The sequence below is a fragment of the Taudactylus pleione genome, unplaced genomic scaffold, assembly GCF_031769625.1.
Source record: "Taudactylus pleione unplaced genomic scaffold, aTauple2 ptg000703l, whole genome shotgun sequence".
Lineage (NCBI taxonomy): Eukaryota > Metazoa > Chordata > Amphibia > Anura > Myobatrachidae > Taudactylus > Taudactylus pleione.
In genome coordinates, this window is record NW_028285105.1 from 3,363,833 (window position 1) to 3,388,703 (window position 24,871).

Below are 24,871 nucleotides of genomic sequence, written 5' to 3' on the forward strand. Positions count from 1 at the left end.
AGTCTTTATTTCACAGCATTTGTAATAAATGTATAAAACTTGGATCTTATACTTTAAAGCTATGGAACCTTTTATGTGAGTGTGCATTATGTATGTATTAGGGGTTTGGGGAAAGACGCTAGTTAGGTTTATCTGATTTGGGGCAGATGTGCATGCATGCAGCTAATAAACCGCGTTCGCACGCAGGATATTGTGCATTCACTAATGTGCACCATGTTAGCGGCGCAACTGTGCGTAATGTGCGGTGTTTATGCATGAGATTCTATTTATGATGGATTTAATTTATATATATATAATATATATATATATATTATCTCATTTCTTACTAACATTTTCAAACTGCAATGCAAATGTGTTATGGGCAGTGAGCCTCAAACAGGGTGGAGACCCCCAACCATGTTGGTGCCAGCCTGTCTGAAAAAGAGCAGATTTAATTCAAGTGTCTGGGCCAAATTACAATTGCCACAGCTACACCTGTCCACATGTGGAGTCTCTCCATTTACATGCAAAAAACACACGCACTTTCTGGTGTATAGTTCTTTTCTAATTCCTTTTCTCAGGAAGCTGTTTTTCTAGTTGCTAACTGATACTGTGTTTGTTTTGGTATCAAGGTTGTCCCCAGAATGGGCTTTGTGTACATCAGGGCATGATTTCAGGAAGGATTACTTAAAAAGTGTTCTAATGCTAATAAATCATTTTTTATGTATGTTAAACACTGTCGGTATGTGTCTGGGGAAGATGGTTACTCTGTGGTTTTGACAAAATGGCATTGTGTGATCTATTTCTAAGATGGAGTCTTGTCACCATTCGTGAGATGGCGTTGCGCAGATTCCGATTGTAAACAGATTCTGTCTCAGCTGATTATCCGGCTTTGACAGAGCGATCGCAGTTAGCGAGCAGGTATGAATCAGGTCCTATGTCAGGGCTTATAGCTCTCCAGTAAAGGATCAGGCAAGCTGATATGATCATAAATTCACTGTCAGTCAACAAATCATTAGTGTAGTGCCTGAAAACAAGTTATGTAATCTTCAATAAATCTAAACAGGTGTCAAATTGTATTTATTGAAAACCAAAATAAAAATAAATAAAACAATGTAGAACAAATAAAACCATTTAGAATGCATTACAGTACTAGCAGTAGTATTCGGGCCTTGATCCTTCACTTTTACAGGTCACTTGTGAGTCCATACTTGACCTTGAGCACAAAAGATGTCTTTCTGATTCTGTTGTGCCTCTACGTGCCCATAGTTCATTTCCTTGATTTATGGATCGTGGTCTAAGGGACAATGTCTCAAATTTTATGTAAGTCTCTTTTAAAAGGTCATCTTCACCGGGAGACTGAGGCTTACGTTGCAGTTTCATAACTTTATAAATCAAGAAAAAGATGATGGGCAAGATGACCACACAAGCAACACTGCTGGCCACTACTAGGAGAGACACCTGGGAGCTGCTCTGCTCGCTTTTAGGCAGAGCATCTGTGGAAAACACAATACATTGGTCTTTCTTTGGTCGGGCTGACTTGGGGCAAACACAGGCCATGTACTTTGTGCTGGGCTGTAAGCCATCAATTGTAACTTTATTTTTACTTGGATCTGTGCTCAATCTCAACATCTCCTCCTCACCATATTTTGAATAAAGCACTGTCAAAGATGAGCTATCTGTGGTATTTAATGTTTTCCATGTTAGCATGACTCGATCCTCTGTTTCACTGATGACTTTTAGATTACGTACAACAGAGTTTGTTTCTGTATCAGCTGCCACATTATTTAGTGCATCTCCTTCCTTGTTACCTACTGAAAATGTTTTCTTGCCTGCTGCCTGTGATTGCGCCTTGGTGGTTTTCTGTGGTTTCTTCTCTTGGACCCTCACTGTGGTAGATGTAACACTAGTCGGAACTATAGTGGGCTCTGCTGTTGTTTCTGTTGATGGTGATGTTACTGTTGGAAGCTGATATGAGACTGTGCTCATTTGGGTGACTTCTTCCTTTATTTCTATTTGCATATTACTTATCTGTTCTGTTCCTGGTCTCCGCCCAAAACGTTGCGGGGATCCTGTTGTAGTGACAACACCAACTACTATGACCGTTATTGATGCTTCTGATATACCAGCCAAATTTTTAGCCTTGCATCGGTATTCTCCTGCGTCTTTGTAGGAAATACCATTCATACTTAGGATTGACCATCTCACACCATCTGTTGGAGACTCCTGAATAACTGTAAAATACAGAAATGGAATCAAGTCACATTAAGAAGTGAAATTATTTAACGAACATGTTGGTTTCTTAGGGGGAGAGGTTTCAAACCTTGGATAGAGATAAAGTATCAACCAATCAGCTCCTAACTGTCAGTTTACAGGCTGTTTAAAAAATGACAGGTGTTGATTGGTTCGTACTTTATCTCTCTCCAATGTATGATACATCTCCCCCTCTATCTATACTATACCTTTGGTGGCCACATCGTGGAACATGAGCATGAAAGTGGCACATGGCAATGTCTGATAGCATGTGGGGAGGTCTAATGGACATGTAAATGGCATTTGGCATGGTCTGGCGAGTATGTGAAGAGGACTGAGGTGCATGGCTCTGCAGTATCTACAGGTATAATTTGTCTTTTGGTCTCTGACTGCTTAATGCCTATGTACCATACTTAGGGATGTGCGCCAACCCCCATGTTTTGGTTTTGGATCTGTATCTCCTCGTGTTTTGGATCTGGATTTGGTTTTACCAAAACCGCCCCTTGCGTGTTTTGGTTTAGGATCTGTATTTTTGTAAACAAAATCATAAAAACAGCTAAAATCACATAATTTGGGACTGTTTTTGTTCCTACAGTATTATTAACCTCAATAACATTTATTTCCAGTCAATTTTGACCACCTCACAACTCGCAATATTGATTTCATCTAGTTTAGGGCCAAAAGGTTGCATCCAGCTTGCTGGCCGACTAAGCGACAGCAGTGGGCGGCACTAACATGTGGCAGTTCAGCTTCCAACATGGCACAGAGTGGCACTGCAGTGGTAGACAGGATGGCAGTTTAATAAACTATATGACCTCTAGGAAGTTTAAAAACCAAGAATGTTTCCTTAACTAGGTCAGAGGCCCGACGGAGTTGGAATATGTTTATAGACTGAAGACAGGGAAAGGACGGAAGGATTGATTAGTTTTAATTTATTTATTTTAATGTTTTGATTCTTTAATAAAAATTATGAGGGAAGATCAATCTAGGATCAAGTTATTCAGTTCCTAAAAGACATCTTTGATCTGGAGGAGTTTTTTTTTTATTTTTATACATCTGATAGAAATGAGGTGGCCTTGCTGGTGGAGGTGCTGCTAGAACACCTGCAGAGTCACAATACGTGGACGATAAACTGCGGTCTGGCCGGCAGTGTCACCAAACAATAATAGTGCAGCCTTGTTGCTAACGCACACAGACAAAAAAAATAAATCTTTTTTTTATTTTTTGTGGATTGATAATATTAATTTTATTTCACTTTTGTTTTTTAACACTGGGGAAGAGCACCCCTGAATGAGGCAGCAGCCCCTTGATGAGCAACACAGACAGTACCCCTTTCTTATGGACAACAAAGCAACCCTTCCGAGAGCAGACATACCACCTGCAAAGTCACAAATACAGTATGTGGTCAATAAACTGCGGTCTGGCCGGCAGTGTCACAAAACAATAATAGCGCAGTTGCTAACGCACACACACAAAAAAAAAAAAAAAAAAGCACTTTTATTTTTTTTTACACTGGGGAAGAGCACCTAAAAAAAAGAAAGAAAGAAAAAAAGCACTTTTATTTTTTTTTACACTGGGGAAGAGCACCTAATTGACAGAGCACCCCCCCCCCGGGCCAACACAGCACCAGTTTATGGACTGCAGCCCTAGCCTGATAGACAGGACCACAACACAGCAGCAGCCACAGTTAATTGACAGGACAAGTGACAGTAGCTGCAGCACTCACTGAAGGAAGCCCCCCTTTATATACTGCAGCCTAAGCCCCTTTATGGACAACACAGCAGCAACCTTCAGGCCAAGACCCCGACTGGACACAAACACTGAGTGACTGACAGTGACTACACGTCTGTTAGCTTCTCTCTCCACAGCCGGTGTGAAAATGGCACCGATCACGGGGATCTTTATATAATCCAATACCAGCGAGAATCCAACAGCTGGAGGATGACGTTTTGCCTTGTTTTGAGATCTGAGTCAGATGGGAAAACCTGAGCCGGTCTTGGATCCGACTCAGAATTGCAATGTTCGGGTGGGTCTGGTTCTCTGAGAACTGAACCCGCTAATCTCTAACCATACTGTCAGGGCTCAGCCTAGGATCGGCTATTTCTTACCTCCATGCCGGCTTCCCCTGACTTCCTTGTGGTCAGACGTCTGGTGCAGTGATGGGCAAGATGCTGAGTATTCTGCCTTAGGTGCTTTCAGTGGACTTCAATGGTCGGCTGTGTGTGTTGGGGATCGGAGTTCCCATCATGGGTGCTGCCATGACAGTTCTTCTCATTTGACAGTCCTCCTAACCAATGGTAGCATGATCTCAGTCAGCCGAAGCTGTGCTCCTATCATATGCTACCCCTGGGTATAAATCCACCTCCAGAACTCCAGGAAGTGGCCTGATCAACAATTGTCACTCTTAGTGTTCTAGTTTAGGTCTGTTCCAGGCTCCCTTGGATTCCTAGCCTAGTTCCAGTGTTTTGAAGTGAGTAGCAGTGTGATCTACATCTCTGCCTGTGTGCCTAAGTTCCAGTGTTTTCATGTGAGTAGCAGTGCTAATACATCTCTGCCTGTGTGCCTAAGTTCCAGTGTTTTCCAGTGAGCAGCAGTGCGATCTACATCTCTACATCTCTGCCTGTGTGCCTAAGTTACAGTGTTTTCCAGTAAGCAGCAGTGCTAATACATCCCTGCCTGTGCATGCTGTTCCTGTGATTGCAAACTACAAGGTTATCCTGTGTGTCTCACAGCTGCACCACTATGCAATCTTCTCCTTGTTTACTAGCTACAAGTGTTCCCTGTGAGCAGCAGTGCTAATTACCTCTCTGCCTGTGTGCCTAAGTTCTAGTGTTTCCCAGTGAGCAGCAGTATGACCAACATCCCTGCCTGTGCATTAAGTTACCAGTGTCTCCTGTGAGTTACAGAGCAATTACATCCTAGCCTATATATAGCACCTGTGCCACCCTGTGTTGCAAAGTGCGTCCACACGCCATCTCCCTGTGTATGCCTTGTGTCTTACCTGTGGTGCTAAAGTGCGTCTGCACTACGCCTTGTGTATTCCTCTAGTGCCACTCCATGTGACAAAGGGCGTCCACACGTCACTCCCGATGTCTTCTCAAGTGTCATTCCCAGTGTGCCTCTTAAGGTGTGATTCCAGTGAACCTCTCAGTATTACTGTTAATTTCTACTTCAGGGTCCATAGGGTATCCACAGGATACCTTGGGGTATAGGTGTGACGTCAGTCATCGGGCACCATAGAGTTAAGCTTTCAGCCTCCCAGGATGCACTAGGGTCCCCCTCCTATACCCCGCCCCCGAGCCAAGGCACCTCAGTTTTCGTTTGGTGCCCGGCCGGAGGCGGGTGCACCTGTTGGAGTGGGGGCTAGAAGAGCCCCTGAAGCTTTTTCTTCATGCAGCTGTGGCTGCACATCTGGATGAACAGCATGGACAGTCAGTCCTGACATCCATGCTGTCTTCCCTACACCCCCGCCGGTACCAGAACACCGGTACCGATCCGGGGATGCTGGTGAGCATCTGGGGTCACAGCTAGCGGTGACCCCAGATGTTCCGGACCATGGCCGGATTCAAGGGGGACAGCAAGGTAAGCAGCGGGGTCCCGCGGTGGGTCCCCGCTGTTACATGGTCCAGAGTCCTCAGGCAGGGGGCTCCCTGGGGACTGGCTGCAGCGTGGAGCCAGGTATGAACCTGCGCTTCCACTACCCCCTGGGACAGCGGACCGCTGCAGAGTGGTAGCGCTGCGGTGTCCCAGGGGTTAAATGCATGCCAGGGAAGCGCGCCTTCCCTGTCTCACAGCCGGCGCCTCCCCCGCTGCACACAGCCCTCTCTGCACACTGCCGACTGGTCCTGTAGCAGCGCTCCTCCCCCAGGCCAGCCTCCTCTCTGCTCCTCGGCGGCCATCTTTCCAACACATGGTGAACGCTGCTGGAAGCACTGGACGGAAGCATCGTGGTCTGGGTCCCCCCGCATACCTCTCCTCCGATTTGGGTCAGGTCTGTGTATGCTGCGCTGTGTCCTACCAGGCCCTGTGTCTGCGTAGTTCAGTGATCAGCGCTGTTAGTGCAGGAATTGATTTTTCTTTGCATTGTATGTGACTGTGCTAGCACTGCTGCCTGTAACTTTTCTTCTAACTGTCAGCTTTATTACTGTCCCTGTCCTTTCTGCTAAGCCCTTGCGGTGCGGTGCTGCAGGGTGGTCTCTCGCCTATTTAATATATAATTGGTGAGAGGAGTCACATACTTGGTGCCATCATGTCTGAAAGTGATTTTCCTCTCCGGCTACAGTGTACTACGTGCAAAGTACCGTTAGCGGAGGGGGAGGGTAGCGCGGAGGGCCTCTGCCGGAAGTGTTTGTCTATGGCACAGCCTATTACGGTTACAGCACCGGTACAGGAGCCGCCCTGGGCTTGTTTAGCTCAGGCGCTTACAACCTTAGTGGGCCAGTTAGCTCTGCAGCCCGCGTTTACGCCGATGGGTTTGTCCCAGCAGTCAGTGGTGTCGTCACCCATGCAGGGTTTCCCACGACAATTGGTGGTACCCCACAGTCTCCCTATTTCCCCGCTCCCGGTTTCTCAGGAGCCGGCGTGGGTTAACTCCCTGACGAGTTCTGTACAGCACTTGTCGGATGTGTTGCAAGGGGAGTCTGTGATGCGGCCACATAAACGGCCGGTGGCATCTCTGTCGGCTCCTTATGAGGATGACGAGGGGACGTCTGATGATGGGGAGATTCTGGATCCTTATGATCAGGAACCTCTCCATACTAAGGACGCTGATGCTAAGTCCAAGGTATATATTCCTGGACTTATTCGGGCAGTCCGCACAGCCTTGGTGATTGAGGACGAAGTTCCCCCAGTGGCTAAATCCAAGTATGCCTTTTTTAAAGATGTGAAGGGCGATGCCACAGTCTTTCCTCTTTCGGGTCAGTTAGTGGACCATTTAGAGGAGGCGTGGAATCAGCCTGGCAAAAGATACCAGCCGCAGAGGCGCCTGGCAGTGGCTTATCCGTTTGCGGATAATTATTTTGCAAAGTGGGAATCCCCTCCACAGGTGGATTCTCACGTGACCCGTCTTGTCCGTAGTGCCACATTGCCGATGCCACCCATGTCCTCCCTTAAGGATGCAACGGACTGCAAGGTGGAGATCTGCCTGAAGTCCGCTTATTCCCTTGCGGGGGGGGCAGCACGGCCGGCTATGGCCATTTGCTGGGTTGCCAGAGCGATGGAGCACTGGGTGGATTCATTAGAGGCGTCTTTTGATTCCGACTGTTCGAACAGGCGGAGTTGATTGGTAATCTCCGTGATTCGGCCACTTCTATCAACGAGGCGGCCTTAGACATTAGTACTCTGGTGTCTAGAATTTCTTCAGCAGCGGTGGCTGCTCGTCGCACCTTGTGGCTGCGATCCTGGAAGGCGGACGCAGATTCCAAAAAGGGTTTGGAGGCGTTGCCATTTACCGGAGAAGTTCTCTTTGGTCCGGATCTGGACAAGATTGTGGCCACGCTGGTGGCAGCCAAATCGGCTTGTCTCCCGTTGGCCGCTGCCCCTTCTGGTTCTGGACCATCATCCTTTCGGTCTTATAGGGCCCAGGGCAGGCCCAAACCACAGTCTTTTCCTTGACAGGCTGGCCCTAAGAAATCGGCCAAGCCCCGGAAGGAGGCATGGAGTACCAGACATCCGGCCCCTAAGCCAGATGACAAGCCTGCGGCCTGATGGTCCGGGCCTCCCTTTGGGGGATCCCAAAGTGGGAGGCCGCCTGCTGCAGTTCGTCCAGTGTTGGTCGGTCACTACGACAGACACTTGGGTTCTCGAGGTGGTCTCCCACGGGTACGCCCTCTCTTTCCGGCACAGACCCCCGGCTCGATTCTTCACCACGGGTCTACCATCAGACCGGAACAAGGCTACGGAGCTGCGGAAGGTATTGCACACTATGCTCCAGGCTGGAGTTATAGTGCCTGTTCCATTCTCCCAGAGGGGCCAGGGTTTCTATTCAAATCTTTTTTTGGTACAGAAACCCAATGGGTCGTATCGTCCGATTCTCAACCTCAAAGCTCTCAACAAGTCTTTGCGGGTACCGAAGTTTCGGATGGAGACCCTACGGTCCATCATTCTGGCGCTGGAACCTGGGGACTACATGGTGTCATTGGACATACAGGACGCTTACCTGCATGTCCTTATTCTTTTGCGCCATCAACAGTTCCTCAGGTTTGCAATCCGCAGCGACCACTTCCAGTTTCGGGCGTTACCTTTTGGCCTGGCGACAGCACCACGTGTGTTCACCAAGGTGATGGCGGTCATGGCGGCTTCTCTGCAGCTGCAGGGAGTCCGTATGTTGCCGTACTTGGACGACCTTTTATTGGTGGCAGGATCTCCAGAGCTCCTTCTACGCCACTTGGACCTGACCATTGCGCTACTGCAACGGCACGGCTGGCTAATCAACTGGCAGAAGTCCACTCTAATCCCGTCTCGGCGGATTCTGCACCTCGGAGCCTTATTGGACTCGGAACAGCAAAGGATCTTCGTGACGGGGGAAAAGATCTCTGCTTTACAGTCGAGGGTACGCAGTTGTCTGCACAGCCGCCGGGTGTCTCTACACTCGGCGATGAGGTTACTGGGCTCCATGGTGTCGGTGTTCGACATGGGGGAATATGCCCAGTTTTACTCCAGACCTCTGCAGCACCTGATCCTGTCCAAGTGGAACGGGCTGCCTCAGTCTCTGAAGTCCCAGATGATTGTGCTCACCCCGGAGGTTCGCCTGTCCCTTGCCTGGTGGTTACAGACGACCCATCTCATCAAGGGACGTCCGTTCTGGGTTCCAAATTGGATCCTGTTGACAACGGACGCCAGTCTTCGGGGCTGGGGAGCAGTTTCGGGTCTACACTTGTTCCAGGGCAGGTGGATGCCGACAGAAGCGGAGCTTCCAATCAATATCTTGGAACTCCGTGCGGTCTTCAATGCTCTCCAGCAGGCACATCGGGTTCTCCAGGGTCGTCCGGTACAGGTCCAGTCGGACAACGCTACCACCGTGGCCTACATAAACAGGCCAGGCGGAACCCGAAGTCGGGCGGCTCTCGTGGAGGTCTCTCAGATCCTGGTATGGGCGGAGCGCAATCTTCCGGCCATATCAGCGGTCTTCATCCCGGGAGTGCTAAATTGGGAGGCAGACTTTCTAAGTCACCAGGACGTTCATCCGGGGGAATGGTCCCTGCACCCGGACGTTTTTCAACTGCTGGTGGACAGATGGGGTCTTCCAGAGATCGACTTCATGGCGTCCCGGCACAACAACAAGTTGCCGGTGTACGGGTCTCGCACAAGAGACGAAGGGGCGTCTCTGGTGGATGCTCTGTCTGTCCGGTGGATGTTCTGGTTCGCATACCTGTTCCCTCCGGTCTCCCTTCTTCCACGGGTAATCCGGAAATTCAAACAGGAAGGAGGGACGCTCCTGTTGATAGCTCCCGCGTGGCCCAGACGGCACTGGTTCTCAGACCTTCAGGGTCTGTCCGTGGACAATCCTCTGCGGTTGCCGCTACGACCGGACCTTCTGTCACAGGGTCCTTGTCTTCACCTGGACCTGACTCGGCTGTCTTTGACGGCGTGGCTGTGCTGAGGTCCAGGGGGTTTTCCAGTTCTGTAGTGCGTACCATGTTACGAGCTCGGAAACAGTCTTCCGCGAGCATATACCATCGCGTGTGGCATACGTTCTTCCAGTGGTGTCGACTGAGAGGTTATGCACCGCGGGAGTTTTGTCTGTCTCGGATACTCGCCTTCCTACAAGCGGGACTAGATCATGGGCTTCGCCTTGCTTCTTTGAAGGTACAGGTTTTGGCCCTGTCTGTCTGGTTTCACCGTAGGATTGCTACAATCCCGGATGTGCGCACCTTTATGCAAGGTGTTCTCCGCATTCAGCCGCCTTTTGTTCCATCTGTGGTGCCTTGGGATTTGGCTGTGGTCCTGAGGGCTCTCCAGGGACCGCCGTTTGAACCACTGGGCTCAGTGGATCTTAAATGGCTAACAGCTAAGACTGTTTTTCTTCTGGCTATTGCTTCGGCCAGACGTGTTTCTGATTTAGGGGCTCTTTCTTGTAGACCCCCTTTCTTGGTTTTTCATGGGAACAGGGCAGTGCTCCGCACTCGGCCCGAGTTTCTTCCCAAAGTTGTTTCCCAGTTTCATGTCAACGAGGAAATCGTTGTTCCGGCCTTTAACTCACCTGGTCTTTCCGTGGGTGAGGCCTCTTTGGATGTTGTGCAGGCCTTAAGGACTTATGTTGACCGCACTTCTTCGTTTAGGAAGTCGGACGCCTTGTTTGTCCTCTATGGCTTCCGTAAAAAGGGTTGGCCTGCTTCAAAGCAAACTTTGGCAGCCTGGATCCGTATGGCTATTTCTGAAGCTTATCTTCATGAAGGCCTGCCGGTTCCTCCTTCTGTGAAGGCTCATTCCACTAGGTCTGTGGGTCCTTCGTGGGCAGCTCGACGTGGTGCCTCTGCAGTCCAGATCTGCAAGGCTGCTACGTGGTCCTCTGTCCATACCTTCGTGAGGTATTACAGGTTTGACACCTTTGCCTCTCAGGATGCTTCCTTCGGGCGGTGGATTCTCCTTTCTGCACAGGAGCGTCCCCACCCTTAAAGGATACTGCTTTGGGACATCCCCAAGGTGGATACCCTATGGACCCTGAAGTAGAAAATTTGAGATATGGTAAGAACTTACCCTTGTTATCTCTATTTCTACGAAGTCCATAGGGTTCCACAGGACTCCCGCCCTGTCGCACCTGTGCTGCAGATGGGCTTTGCTCTGGTTACCGGTTTTTCCGTCTCCCTCTGGTGAGAATGTGATTCTTGTGTGTGTCCAGATCTTTTTTATCTCTCTTCCTTCTCCTCCTCCGGCCTATGGCTTGGTAACTAACTGAGGTGCCTTGGCTCGGGGGCGGGGTATAGGAGGGGGACCCTAGTGCATCCTGGGAGGCTGAAAGCTTTAACTCTATGGTGCCCGATGACTGACGTCACACCTATAACCCAAGGTATCCTGTGGAACCCTATGGACTTCGTAGAAATAGAGATAACAAGGGTAAGTTCGTACCATATCTCATATTATCTCTCTAGTGTCAACCAGTTGTGCTAAAGTGCGTCAGTACTTCATTCCAGGAATACTCTCAAGTATCATCCCTCTGTGTAACAGTGCCTTGGTTAGGCACTCTCCCCAGGCCACTGATATCTCGAGTCTCTATTCCCACGGAGCTTGGATACCTGGTCAAAGGACTGGAGGGGTCACTGGAGAACATCTCCCTGCAGGTTAGATTCCGCACCATTGACTAGGTCTCGCCAAAGTCCAAGGTGGACGGGGAGCTCTTTTATTCAGGCCTCTCACCCCGAGTTCTTTCCAAAATCTGGACCCCAAACCTGACACATACTATACTCTACATGCAATATTAATTACTTTAATAAGAAATCATTGTGCTCTTTTTCAGGGCCATTTTTTTAAATAAGTTTAGGCACATCAATGCTCCCCTGTGTCACAATTAGCTTTTTTTCCACCATAAAACTGTAACTGAATAATAGTAAGTATTCTCAAATCAGCCCTGAGCTACAGTATATAGATGGTACAGTACTGTATGTAGTCATTATGTTGACAATAGATGTCGATATGGTCTGAATATCGATATTAAGAATGTTGACATGGTCGAAGTGTTGACAGTGAACATGTTGACATGGACATTATGTTGACATTGTAAATGTTGAAAGTCACAATGTCGACAGTAGATTTCAATGTTAGGGTTAGGTTTAAGTTTAGACCTTAGCAGTGCATAGAGTTAGGCTGTGGATAGGGTAGGGTTAATATTAGATTTTAAATACTGTAAACACGTTATGTTGTGCATGTTGACAGTACCACATCCATATACATACAGGGCCTGATTGAGCTTGGATTGCAGTTGCTAATACGCACGCAATCGAGTGATTGCTGCGTGAGCCGGCCACTGTGATCGGGACTACAATTGCAGTGACTATGCAACCCCATCGCAGAGTGATTGACAGAAAGTGCCTTTTGGGGGTGGTGACGAAGGGGTGGTCGGCAAAACGCAGGCATGCCAGTGTGTTTGAACGCCGTAGCATGGGCGTGTATAAATTAGCCACTGTGATGCCATACGCAGCCTAAGGTCTCATAGCGTGCATGGAAGTTAGCAATTTCTGAGTAAGGTCAGAGCTTGTGCAAGTGTGTGTGAGGCTGTGATGGTACTCTATTGTACCGATGGTTTTGCAGTCTTGTTAAAACTTTATGGATGTGTGTAAGGTAAAGTGGGCGTCCTTGTGTAGTGCTGCGGTGGCATAGCGTTCACAATGGATTAGCATACTATCGCAACTAAACTGCGTGCGTAATCGTTACTGCAATCGCAGTTGCAATCAGTAGTGAATCAGGCCCATAGTTTGCTACTAGATCAGTGGAAAACATACACATTCAGTTTTATGCAAAGGTGACTTCCTTGCTGGTGATCTGCTGTGCCTCATCCCTGTCCCTCATGACATGCAGCTGCTTGGCATATGTATGTGTAGGGTTCCTTCCACACTGGTATATCTGGTATAAACAGACACCAACCCATTAATATTGGTGTTAACGGGGCATCTATATAACTGTGCTGAGGCCTGATTCAGAGATGGCAATGACAGGGGCTGTGTCTTTTGCCGCAATCGCGCCTGTATCTTTATCCTAATGCTGCTAAAGAAGCGTCTTTATGCTAATACCACATCCAATTTTTAAACAACTGAGATTCTCACTTGCGTTTCATACCAGGCTCATTTCCGTCAATGTGCGCATGTAAACTTGCACCAGCCCTAGGACAGGTGCAGTCTCTCTACCTGAGCATGGCCTCCTGTGAGCGTCTGTGTTTTAATAGCAGCTGTTTTCAGTGACGCGCTTGCATTGGCTTTGCCACCCCACTGTTACTTCTCAGGAATGCCCACTATAATTACACTGTACAACCAGGCCCGCTGAGAGCCGCGGCGGGCCCGGGAAATAGGGGGCGTGGCCTAATCACGGGAGGCGTGGCCACGTCCCCGTCCCGAAAAAAAAAAAAAGATTGGCGCTGGGGAGGGAGGTGCTCTGGGCCCCCTCAGCCCTGCTCAAAGCCAGGGGGGGCGCGATTGCTCCCCCCCACAGGCATAGGAGACTGCTGTGGCTGCTGCTCAGTAGGGAAGGGGGAGCGGCGGCGGGACCCTCAGGAAGCCCGGGACCCGTTAATCTGTACCCGCTCTCCCCCTTCTCGGCGCCCCTGTGTACAACAAATTAATACTTTTAATTTGTTTCCTTTCTAAAAATAGTCATACATTACTAATTTGAGGTCAAGAAAAAGTAAAATGATTTCAGAATGTTTTTACTAGCTCTATTTTTTGAGCTACACTACTTGCACCATACTGGATGTACATTAGTAATATAGTCATAGTGAAAAGCTATTTTAAAATAATTGATATTTTCTTGATAGAAAATAAATAACAGTTGTTTTAATTCAATCAATCAATCACAAATAAGAACACAAAACGAAACAAACCTACAGCATACGAAACAAACATACAGCATACGAAAGTACTATCTAATATAGTGGCCTATACATGGGGATGCTTTCTCTTTGCTTGTCACTTGTACTCCTCTTCTGGGGCATCTCTTGTCACTGTCCAACAGTAGTGATTCACCTACCCTGATATCTTTGTTCCATTGCTGAAATGTCTTGGTAGAATCACTTACTATGTTTGTCACTCAGTGCACCACAGTTATCTTGTGCGGGTAATCCCGTGAATCGCATATATTTGAATAGGGGAGGGGACAAATAACTGATTCATTTAATTGGGTCATATGGCCCCGCCCCCTCTGCACGGTACGCACTTTAGTACATTTACCCCTAAGAGGCTAGTTTTAAAGTCAGTTTCATATTGACTAGAGACAGAGCAGCCACTTACATTAGAAATAAAACTGAATGGAAACCCTTGCATGAAATGTTATATAGCTATAGTAGATCATGGCCCTTATGTATTAGCCTGCGAGATGCAGATATGGGAACGATTATGGCAAGTTACCAGTGGCGTATCTATAATGGGTGCAGTGTGTGCGGGGCACATGGGCCCCTGGGTCCAAGGGGGCCCCGCACCGCACACCCTGTACCCATATTATTTTAAACTCACCTGTCCATGGTCCTGTGTCGAGTGTCAGAGCTGCTCAGAACACCGGAAAATGGCCGCCGCGGCCATTTTTCAGGCGTTCTGCGCATGCGCAGTAGACTCCGGGCACACTCTAGTGCCTGGAGTCTACTAATGCTCCAGTGGCTGGCCAGCCGCGTCAGTCAGCTGCCGGCCACCGGGGAGAGAGGAGGTTGCCCCGCATGGGGAGTGCACACGTACCCCTCTCCTCTCTGAAGATGCCCCTGCAAGTTACAGTGGCCTGTATTTTTAAAAAGGTAATAATTTAAAAAGCAAGACCATCATTGGCGGCTTTAACACACTGCCTGTTAGTAAATTTACCCAATAGGGAATTCAATTACCCCCGCTGGCCAATTCAATTAGTGTTGTTTAGAGGTGCAGTTTTCCTCGCAGCTTCAGGAGCTGCAAGTAAAATACAGCGAGAAAAGGCACCACCTGGGGTTTAATGTGCAGGGAAAGCCCATTTATTCTACACTTTATGCAGGAATCAGTGGATTAGCACATGTTAACCCCTGGTTGACCACATGGTGAAAATGCTATTCCCGCGCAGTGTTATGAATTAGCTCTGGGGCATGTCTCACGGCTAATTGAATTCCACCTTCATGTCCTAGCACAATGGCACACCAATACTTGGAGATCTAGAACAATGTCACACAGACATTGGGGTCCTGGAATAATGTCACATCGACACTAGTGTCCTGAAACAACGCCAAACTGTTACTTCATTCTTGGATTAATGGCACTGACCCTTTGGTTCTAGAACAATGGCAGACTGATACCTAGATCCTAGTATAATAGCAGACAAACATCTAAAATAAAACAATGGCAGAATAACACCTGGGGCTCTAGTATAATGGCTCACTGACACTTTGGATCATAAATTAATAGCACACTGACACTTGTGTCCTGGAACAGCGCTACACTGTTACTTCATTCCTGGATTAATGGCACACTGATCCTTTAGTTCTAGAATCTAGAATAATAGCAGACTGGCACCTAGATATATACCAATGGCGGAATAACACTTAGGGCTCTAGTACAATGGCCCACTGACACTTTAAGTCCTAGAATAAAATCACACTACTGTAACACTTGGATCCTAGAACAATGTCACACTGACACTTGGATCCTAGAACAATGTCAATGTGCCATTGTCTAGGATCCAAGTGTTACAGTAGTTTGATTTTATTCTAGGATCCAAGTGTCAGTGTGACATTTTTTACAGTAATGACACATTAAAGCCTAAAACAATTGTACACTAACACTTAGATTCCTAGTGCAATGGCACATTAATCCTTGAATCATGGAGGAAGGCCAGACTAACACCTAGATCATAGAACAAAAGCAAACTGACACTGGTATAGTGACACACTGACATATGTGATCTTATAACAATGACACTTTGATATTTGGGCCCAATAACAATGGCATACAGACACTTGGGTCATAGAACAATGATACTGACACATGTTGCCTACTAAAAATGGCACATGGCTATTTTGGTCCTAGAAAAATGGCACATTCACTCAGAGTCCTAAAAAATGGCAAACACGTACTTTGATTCTGCAGCAATGGCACATTGACATTTTGATTTCTGGAATAAGGCACACTGACCCTTGTATCCCAGAATAAGGGCAGATGAACACCTAGATCATGGACATTTCTAGAGGGGAAGGGGCCAGTGTGCAGTCTCCGACACGGGCCACCTCCTCTCTGTCCGGCAGCACACTGAGCTGTGTGCGGCCTGCGCCGGAGTTATAGACTCTGAGCACTAGAGTATGCGCAGGTAACCGCAAACGATGGGAAAATGGCTGCGGTGGCCATTTTCCAGTCGTTTTACAGCGCCGGACCCCTGCGCCGATGTGGGACTCCAGAGAGGTAAGTAATACTATGGGTGCAAGGTGTGCGGTGTGGGGCCCCCCTGGACCCAGGGGCCCCTGTGCCCCGCACACCCTGCACCCATTATAGATACGCCCCTGACCTAGATCCTAAAACAATAGCAGACTGACACCTAGATACTAAAACAATGGCAGTATGATACAGTACTAGGAGGTTTTTTCAAAACCAGCGATCTTCAGCGGTTTTGACCCATAGTTTTAAAACACCAATTGGAATAAATGCTAAACAAGCCTGGTCTAGCATGTATATCTATTGCTGTTTTAAATCTGTCAGTCAAAGTCAGTGATAATCTGCGGCTTTACAACCTGCTTCTTTGTAAATCTACTTTCTATAATCCTAGAACAACAGCCCACTGACATTTGGGGCCTGGAGTAATTCACATTGACACTCAGGGGTATATTAAAGGTCGATTTTGGCCGTTTGCAAACTAACCATTTACTAAAGTCAAAACGGATGGCAAATGACCAAAATCCTGACTTTAGATCAGTTTAGAACATCAGACCAACTATCGATATTTTCACATAGACAAGAATAAGAGCTGCAGACTTACTGATGGTCAGTTTTAAAACCGACCAAAAAGCAGCCATAAAATGATGCCATACCTACCCAAACAATAGACCCGCCTGTGGCAGGCGAGTTTGAAAGAAGCATTGCACAGATCACTATGGAGGTGGGTGCGGAGGTAATAGTCATTAAAGAGATAAGTAATATTGTTTTTTATAGGTGGCCTACAAGTCCCAGCAAGTCTGCCACAAGAGGAACATTAAGGGCCTGCTGGCACCTGTAGTCCGCCTGTAAAAAGAATATTAAAATAAAGACAAAACACACACACCGACTGTTGTATACATTTATTATATAAACACTCCCTCACATCTCTCCAAATTAATACTCGCAAAATCCTGGGAACAAACCAACGAACTATCACTATGGAAAGTCTCATAGCAAATGACAGGTATTCTACTGTCACGCTCCATAGAAATGAATAGGGACGCTCTGATTGGCTGGGAGAGCTGCTTCCATGCTATGGGATTCTCCATAAAGATAGTTTGTTGGGTTTTTCTGACTGACCAATTTGGGGCTGATTAACAATATAGCAGGGGGACCCCAAGCTGTGCATCTCCCTGCTACTGTATAGTATTATCCCCCGGCTGATTCAGCCTGGTGCTGGTGTACTGTTAAGTAGGGGAACACCCTACACTGTTTTTTCCCTCTATTATCCAATACCAGCCCATGCTGAGAGGTACGATGTTGGTTATAGATTTGGGGGAACCACACCATTTTTACATTTTGTTTATACTTCTATTTGGCATCAATTTGGAATGGAAAATCAAAGCTGATGGCAAATACAGCAGGGAAAACCAACTGACATCGATGTGGGTTTTAATCCTTAGAACAATGGCACATTGACAATTGGAGTCCTAGAACAATGGTGCACTTACATGTGGGCCTAATGCAATGGCACACTGACCATTCTGAGTTGTCGATGACAAACGCAATTGAGCATTTTTTTTACTGCTCATACGTTAAGTCGAACCGTGCATGCATCCCGATTGTTTACGCACAGAGGGCCTGATTCAGACCCGCTCGTGAGCGCTATGTGCTCCCAAGCGGGTCGATTGTGGCCCAGTGCACATGCTCCGTCGTGCGCAGGCGCGAGACCCAGTTAGCGACGGGCAAACCGTCGCTCCGGGTCTCGTACCAAAGGGGGCGTGCTGTCGATGTTAAGTGACAGCACGCCCCCTTTGGTGGGCGGGCCAGGGGAGTGGCTGCCCAAACGGAGGCATTCCCATGTGAACGTCTCCGTTTGGGGGCAGCCCCACTGACATCACGAGTGATGTCAGTGGGAGAGATTACGGCTCTGTGAGAACCAAAATCTCTCTGGGGCTTGCGGCAACGAGACCTTACCACAAGGGTCTCGTCGCAAGCCCGATGGTCTTCCTGGCCTCTCGCTATTGCTGTGGGTGAACAAGAAGGCTGGCCCTGATTCATAGCGAGCGCCAGAGTTGCAGTAGCAGTTTCAGACATACACAAGCAGAAGTATATTGAAAACATATTGGGCATTCCTGGTTGGTGACAAAGAGGTGATTATTAAGTCGCACAAAGATGGTCCATCTTATGGGTGTGTTATGGGAGTGTCATAAGTATATCATTGAAGTGGTTTCATACATAGATGTTTAATCACTCACATTGGAAGCCATACTCAGACAGAAAACTTGCATCTACCCCAGGACCGGTGCAAGTTTCGATGGTGCAACTGATGGTGAAGTGCCTAAATTAGAGATGTGCGGTTCGGTTTTACTCGGATATGTTCGGATCTCGAAAACTGTTGTCGTGTTGGCTATCCGGCTGTCACGTGTTTTGGATAGCCAATCCGAGAAATCTGAACTAATCCGAACTTGCGATAATTTTGGCAAAAAGAACCGAGTAAAACCGAACCCGCACATCTCTAGCCTAAATATGCACCAAGTGGTATTTAAATGTCTAAAGATGCTCAATGTGGGCATCTCAGACCTTGCACATTCAGACGCACGCCATGTGTTATTGGGAAAAGATGCAGACACGGACGCCACTCAGAATCAGGCCCTTGGATCCTAGAATAATAACACACAGACACTGGAACCATGCCCTACTGACACTTGGGTCCTGGAACAATGGCACACTGACAATTTGATTCCTGGAATAATTGTGCACTTATCCTTGCTAGACTGACACCTAGATCCTAGAACAAAGGCAATCTCATTTGGAATGCCTAGGGGCATGCATTCCAAGCTTTTAGGGCCAGCTCAGCTTGACAGCAGGCAACGGCAGGACCGGGACAGGCGGATGGCACCTCTGTGCTTGCTGTCCAACCGCCATCAGAGCTTCCAGCTCAGCTCTGATTGGACAGCAGCTCATAATACAGCCAGCAGCGGTGGAAGTGGGGAGCAGAGACAGTGGAGGCAGCGGCCAGTAACAAAAATTGCCACTGGAGGAGGGCTGCTGGGCATGCCCAGCCACAGCAGCTCCTCCTCCCATGGACCTTTTTGGAATCCAGTAGGGACTGCAGGGAGACAAACAGAGGCACAGGGCACCAAAATGTCTAGGTACAGATGAGGATTGAAATGGGTGAGGGGTGATGGATGTTGCTGGCTGCTGCTGTGATCTGTATGGCTGGTTGATTGGTGCTGTGCTGGGAGAGTGGTGCTGGGTCAGAGGTGGAACTAGCGACAGTGGGGCACCACCAAAATCTTGCCTAGGGCATCAAACAGGTTAGGGCCGGCTCTGGGCAGACAAACAGAAAGATATTACAACAAGGGCAGAATAACAAAGTGTGCTAAAAAAAATGGCACACTGATGCTTGGGTCCAAGAACAATGACACGTTGACAATTGAGTCCTAGAATAATAGCAAACTAATACTTGAGTCCTTGAGCAATGAGACATTGACACTAAAACATTGGCACACTGACACTTGGAGTCCTTGAAGAATGGTGCACTAAAATATGGGTCCAAATACTGTGGTAACTGTCACTTGGTTCCTAGAATAATAGCACAAAGGCACTTTAGTCCTGGAATAATGACAAACTGATACTTGGGTCATTGGAGAATGACACAATGAGAGTTTTATTGCTGGAAAACGGATGCAATGATCCTTGGGTCCTAGAAGTTACAATGGCAAAATGCCAATTCATGTCTAAAGCTGGATACACACTAGATGATATGTTGCCCAATCTTGCGGATCGCTGGCATAGTGGATGGAGCCGGTGACCGACATATCGGGCAGTCTGTCTGTCACCACATTGTGCAGTGTGTACCAACTACCCGATATATCGTGTGGTCGGACGTCGCATCGGTGGTACACATATCGGCAAGTGTGTACCCAGCTTTAGAGCCTCATTTATCAACAAGTTTTATTATATGAGTGACAAATCTTGTTGTGTATGATAATGGTGCTCCAGCCAAACAGCTCCTATATGATGTCTAGTGTGTACCGACCTCGTAAGTGACGGCACCCGGCGGGGTGACGCATCGGCAAGTGCATACACACTTGCCGATGCCGGCAGCGACAGCGGGGGCCATGCTACATTCAGCAGCATGGCGCTCGCTAATGATGTCACCCGTCGGACCTGCATGTTGCTGACGATGCTTGGGATCGTGCATTGTCAGTGACATTGAGGGTACGCAATAGATGAGATATTGTGTACCCAGCATAACTGTTATCTGTTTGAAAAATGACAGTTGGGAGCTGATTGGCTGGAGCATCATTTATCCTAAGCAAAGAGTTTTATCACTCGTCGCATATGATAAAACTCGTTGATAAATGAGACCATTAGTACATCTACCCCTAATGGCACACACTGACCAATATATCGGCTGTGCAATCTGTCCTATTAAGCCTAGCAATTATTATGGTAGTGAGAGCTTAAATGCGTATGACTCATAGAAGTGTTTATGCATGACATGTGATTGTTGTCTGTGGATACTGGGCCTGATTCAGACCCACTCACGAGCGGCTGTCCGCTCGCAAGTGGGTCGATGGTGTGCACTGAGCATGCACACGACGGAGGGAGCTCCGTCGTGCGCATGCGCGAGATGCGACGAGCGAAGGACTTTCCTTCGCTCGTTGTGTCTGATCAAAGGGGGCGTGCTGTCGATGTTGATTGACAGCACGCCCCCTTTGGTGGGCGTGCCGGGGGCGTGCCTCCCAGACGGGAGCGTTCCCAAAGGAACGCCTACCGTCAGAAGCCGGCCCACTGACATCACTAGTGATGTCAGTGGGAGTGATTTTGGCTCTGATAGAGCCAAAATCACTCCGGGCCTTGCGGTTGAGAAACTCAACCGCAGGCTCCGGCTCGCAGTGGCGATGGTCGCGATGGTCAAGACCATCGCGACCATCAACCTGCACGCTCGTATAGGCTGTGGGTGGTGACCCACAGCTATACGAGCGTCCAGGAGGACGCTCCATTTTTATGGAGGACGGCCCTCATTCAGAGCGAGCGCTTTGTTCAGAGCGTACGGCTCTGAATGAGGGCCACTGTTTCTTCTGTAAAAGAACTGTAATTCCTGTAAACTGTCACTGTCTCTCCCCTTCCCTTACTGCAGGTGTGTGGGTTGAGAGTAGAAAGCAGCACATATACACTCAGAACCATTGGCATAGTTAACATGTCTAAGGAGTCTGAGGGTCAGGTAGCGGGAGCCCCGTTGCTGATATCCTGTATAGCCTGCAAGGCAGGCTTGTCCCCACAGGACTTTCTACAAAATGGGCTTTGTGGGAACTGTTTTAGACAGCCACCACACCACTTAAGTTTGCCTGTTACAGGCCCTGAGCCCCCTTGGGCATCATTTTCTCAGGTTATGGCTCAGGTGGTGGAGCGGCTGGCTGCCCCGGTACCACCGGTTTGGGGTTTGCCTCAGCAGATGCATCCTATGCCCATGATGTGGCCGCCTTGGATGGACCCTGGTGCTGGTAAGGTTATGGCATCATCCTCGGGAGTTTTTCAGCCTCCTCAGGCTGTCAAACCAAAGCAGCCTAAATCTAGGCGCCATTTACCTTCTCACATGGGTGAGTACTCCAGTGCCTCCTCCTGAGAAGAGTCCTGTGCCTGTTCCTTCTCGGAGTCTAGCTCCGAGGAGGGTGATGATCATTTCCCAGTAGCCGATGTCCCCTTTCTGATTAGGGCTTTGAAATCAGTATTAAATATCGAGGAAGGGGATCCTTCACTTAGTAAGGCACCCCTGTTCAAGCACCAGAAAGTGGTCAAGGCAGAATTCCCAAAGTCTGAGCATTTATCAGAACTTATGGAGGAAGCGTGGGTCTGTCCAGATAAGAAAAGCCATCCTTCTAAAAGAATGGCACTTCTCTATCCTTTTCAAGCAGAGGACTGTGCTAGGTGGGAGAATCCACCGTCAGTTGATGCACATGTGGAGTAGCTGATCAAGCGTACCACTTTGCTGATCCCAGCGGCATCGCTGAAGGAAGCCATGGATAGAAGACTGGAGAGTTGCCTCAAATCGATCTTCTCGCTGGCGGGAATGGCCACCCGTCCAGCTATGGCTACTGCTTGGGTAGCAAGCGCTATTGAGGAGTGGGCTAAAACTCTAGTAGAGTCCCTACGAGATGCCTCTAAGGAGCAGCTGGACATGATCTCCTTTATTAGAGAAGGGGCGTCTTATTTGGGAGATGCCGCCTTGGATGCAGGGATCTTTTCCTCCAGGGTTTCAGCGGAATCCGTGGTGGCACGTAGGATTCTCTAGTTACAGGATTGGAAGGCGGATGCCGGGTCCAAAAAGGCCCTAGTATCCCTTCCATTTACAGGGGGAGTCCTCATTGGTCCAGAATTGGATAAAATTGTAGCCTCCATGGCAGCCTCAAAGATGGCAGGTCTGCCATCAGCAACCTCGTCTAAACTTAGACGGGCATCCTTTTGGGGGTTTCGGCCACAGGGCAAGGCCAAGGGTCAGCCCTTGGTGAGATTTCCACCAAAAAAGGCAGGACCCAGGAAGCCGTGGCAGAACAAATGTCCAGGATCTAGGGTCCAGGATAAACCAGTGGCCTGATGGGATGGGCTTCCCTCTGGGGGATCCCAGGGTGGGGGGCCAACTACTTCAGTTCTCAGAGCCCTGGCACCTCATGACAGAGGATGCCTGGGTTCGAGGAGTCGTCTCCCGAGGGTTACGCCTTGACGTTTTGGAGGACTCCTCCACAAAGTTTTTTTAAATAAACCCACAGGAGGGTTCAGAAAGAGCTATGGCCCTTCAGAAAGCAATTCTTGTGTTACTAGGATTGGAGGTAGTGGTTCCGGTGCCAGAGAATCAGTTTCGAGACGGGTTTTACTCCAATCTGTTCTTGGTTCTAAAACCGTACGGGTCGTGCCGGCCCATTCTGAATCTGAGAGAGCTCAACAAATTTGTTCGAGCCCCCGGGTTCAGGATGGAAACATTGCAATCGATTGTATTGGCAATGGAGCAGGGGGACTATATGGTATCCTTAGATATACAGAATGCCTACCTCCACATACCAATCACACAGGCTTATCAAAAATGTCTTCATTTTGCAGTAGGGGGGGAACATTTTCAGTTCCAGGCCCTACCTTTTGGCCTGTCCACAGCCCCTCGGGTATTCACCAAGGTGATGGCGGTGATGATGGCATGCCTCAGACCCCAAGGCGTCAGGATCTTGCCTTACTTGGACGACCTCCTGTTGCTAGGGCAGTCCCCGTAGCAGTTACAGGATCATTTGGGACTGACAGTATCATGTCTGCACAGTCACGGCTGGATCATAAACTGGAATAAGTCATCACCCTGTCCGGTACAACAGATGTGTCACTTGGGAGCAAGATTGGACTCCGTGGTGCAGAAAATATATCTACCGGAGGAGAAGATTCTTGCTTTACAATCGCGAATATGCAGATTGCTCCGCAACAGGCAGATATCTGTTCTAGTGGCCATGCAGGTCCTAGGGTCGATGATGGCCACCTTCAGGATGGTGGAATACACTCAATTCCACTCCAGACCACTGCAGCAATTAATTCTGTCTCGCTGGGACAAGGATCACCGCACGATCAGGTCTCAGTTGCTGCGTCTCTCTCCAGAGGTGCGGTTGTCCCTGTCCTGGTGGTTGCAGACAAAGCATCTCAGGCAGGGTCGCCCCTTTTGGGTGTCGGATTGGACATTGCTCAAAACCAACGCTAGTCTTCAGGGTTGGGGGGCGATGATGGGGTCACACACCTTCCAAGGAAAGTGGTCAGTGGCGGAAAGCCGACTACCTATAAACATCCTGGAACTAAGAGCTATATTCAAAGCTTTAGTGCAGGCTCAGAAAATCCTAAAGGGCAGGCCGGTGCAGATACAGTCAGACAATCACACCGCTGTTGCCTACCTAAATCATCAAGGGGGCACAAGGAGTCGGGCTGCCTTGGCAGAGGTATCAAAAATCCTGGTGTGGGCAGAGAGTCATCTTCCCATGATATCTGCCGTGTTTATTCCGGGGGTCCTGAATTGGGAGGCCGACTTTCTCAGTCGGCAGGAGATAAATGCAGGAGAGTGGGCCCTACATTCACAGGTTTTTCGGAACCTCGCGGACAGGTGGGGTCTACCAAAAATAGATCTTATGACATCAAGAAGGAACAACAAGGTTCCCAGGTACGGATCCTGGACCAGAGATCTGAGAGCCGAGTTTGTAGACGCACTGACAGTAAAGCGGAGTTACAAGCTGGTATATCTGTTCCCCCCGTTTGCTCTTCTTCCCAGAGTCGTCACAAAGATCAAACAAGAGGGCAGTACCGTGATATTAATAGCTCCGGCATGGCCGAGATGGCACTGGTTCACAGATCTACAGTCTGTCTCCATAGACACTACGTGGCCTCTGCCATTGAGACCGGATCTGTTGCTACAGGGTCCCTGCTGGTACCCGGATCTTCATCGGCTATCTTTGATGGCATGGCTCTTGAGGCCTCCGTCTTGAGGAAGAAGGGGTTTTCCGAGTCTGTTATACGGACAATGCTGAAGGCACGGAACCCATCCTCAGCTCGTATATACTATAGAATTTGGCATACTTTCTTTCAGTGGTGCGAACTGAAAAGGTATGACCCAG

At 48.5% G+C, this 24,871-nt stretch overlaps 1 protein-coding gene across 1 annotated transcript in view; it reads right to left on the reverse strand.

Annotated features, from left to right (window-relative positions):
• Window positions 1–1,131: 1,131 nt before the first annotated feature.
• Window positions 1,132–24,871, reverse strand: part of LRIT3 (leucine rich repeat, Ig-like and transmembrane domains 3) — a 79,895-nt gene continuing 56,155 nt past the window's right edge. The window contains exon 5 of the mRNA XM_088456405.1: window positions 1,132–2,213. Coding sequence (XP_088312531.1) covers window positions 1,132–2,213 — 1,082 coding nt within the window. The remainder of the gene's footprint in view (window positions 2,214–24,871) is intronic.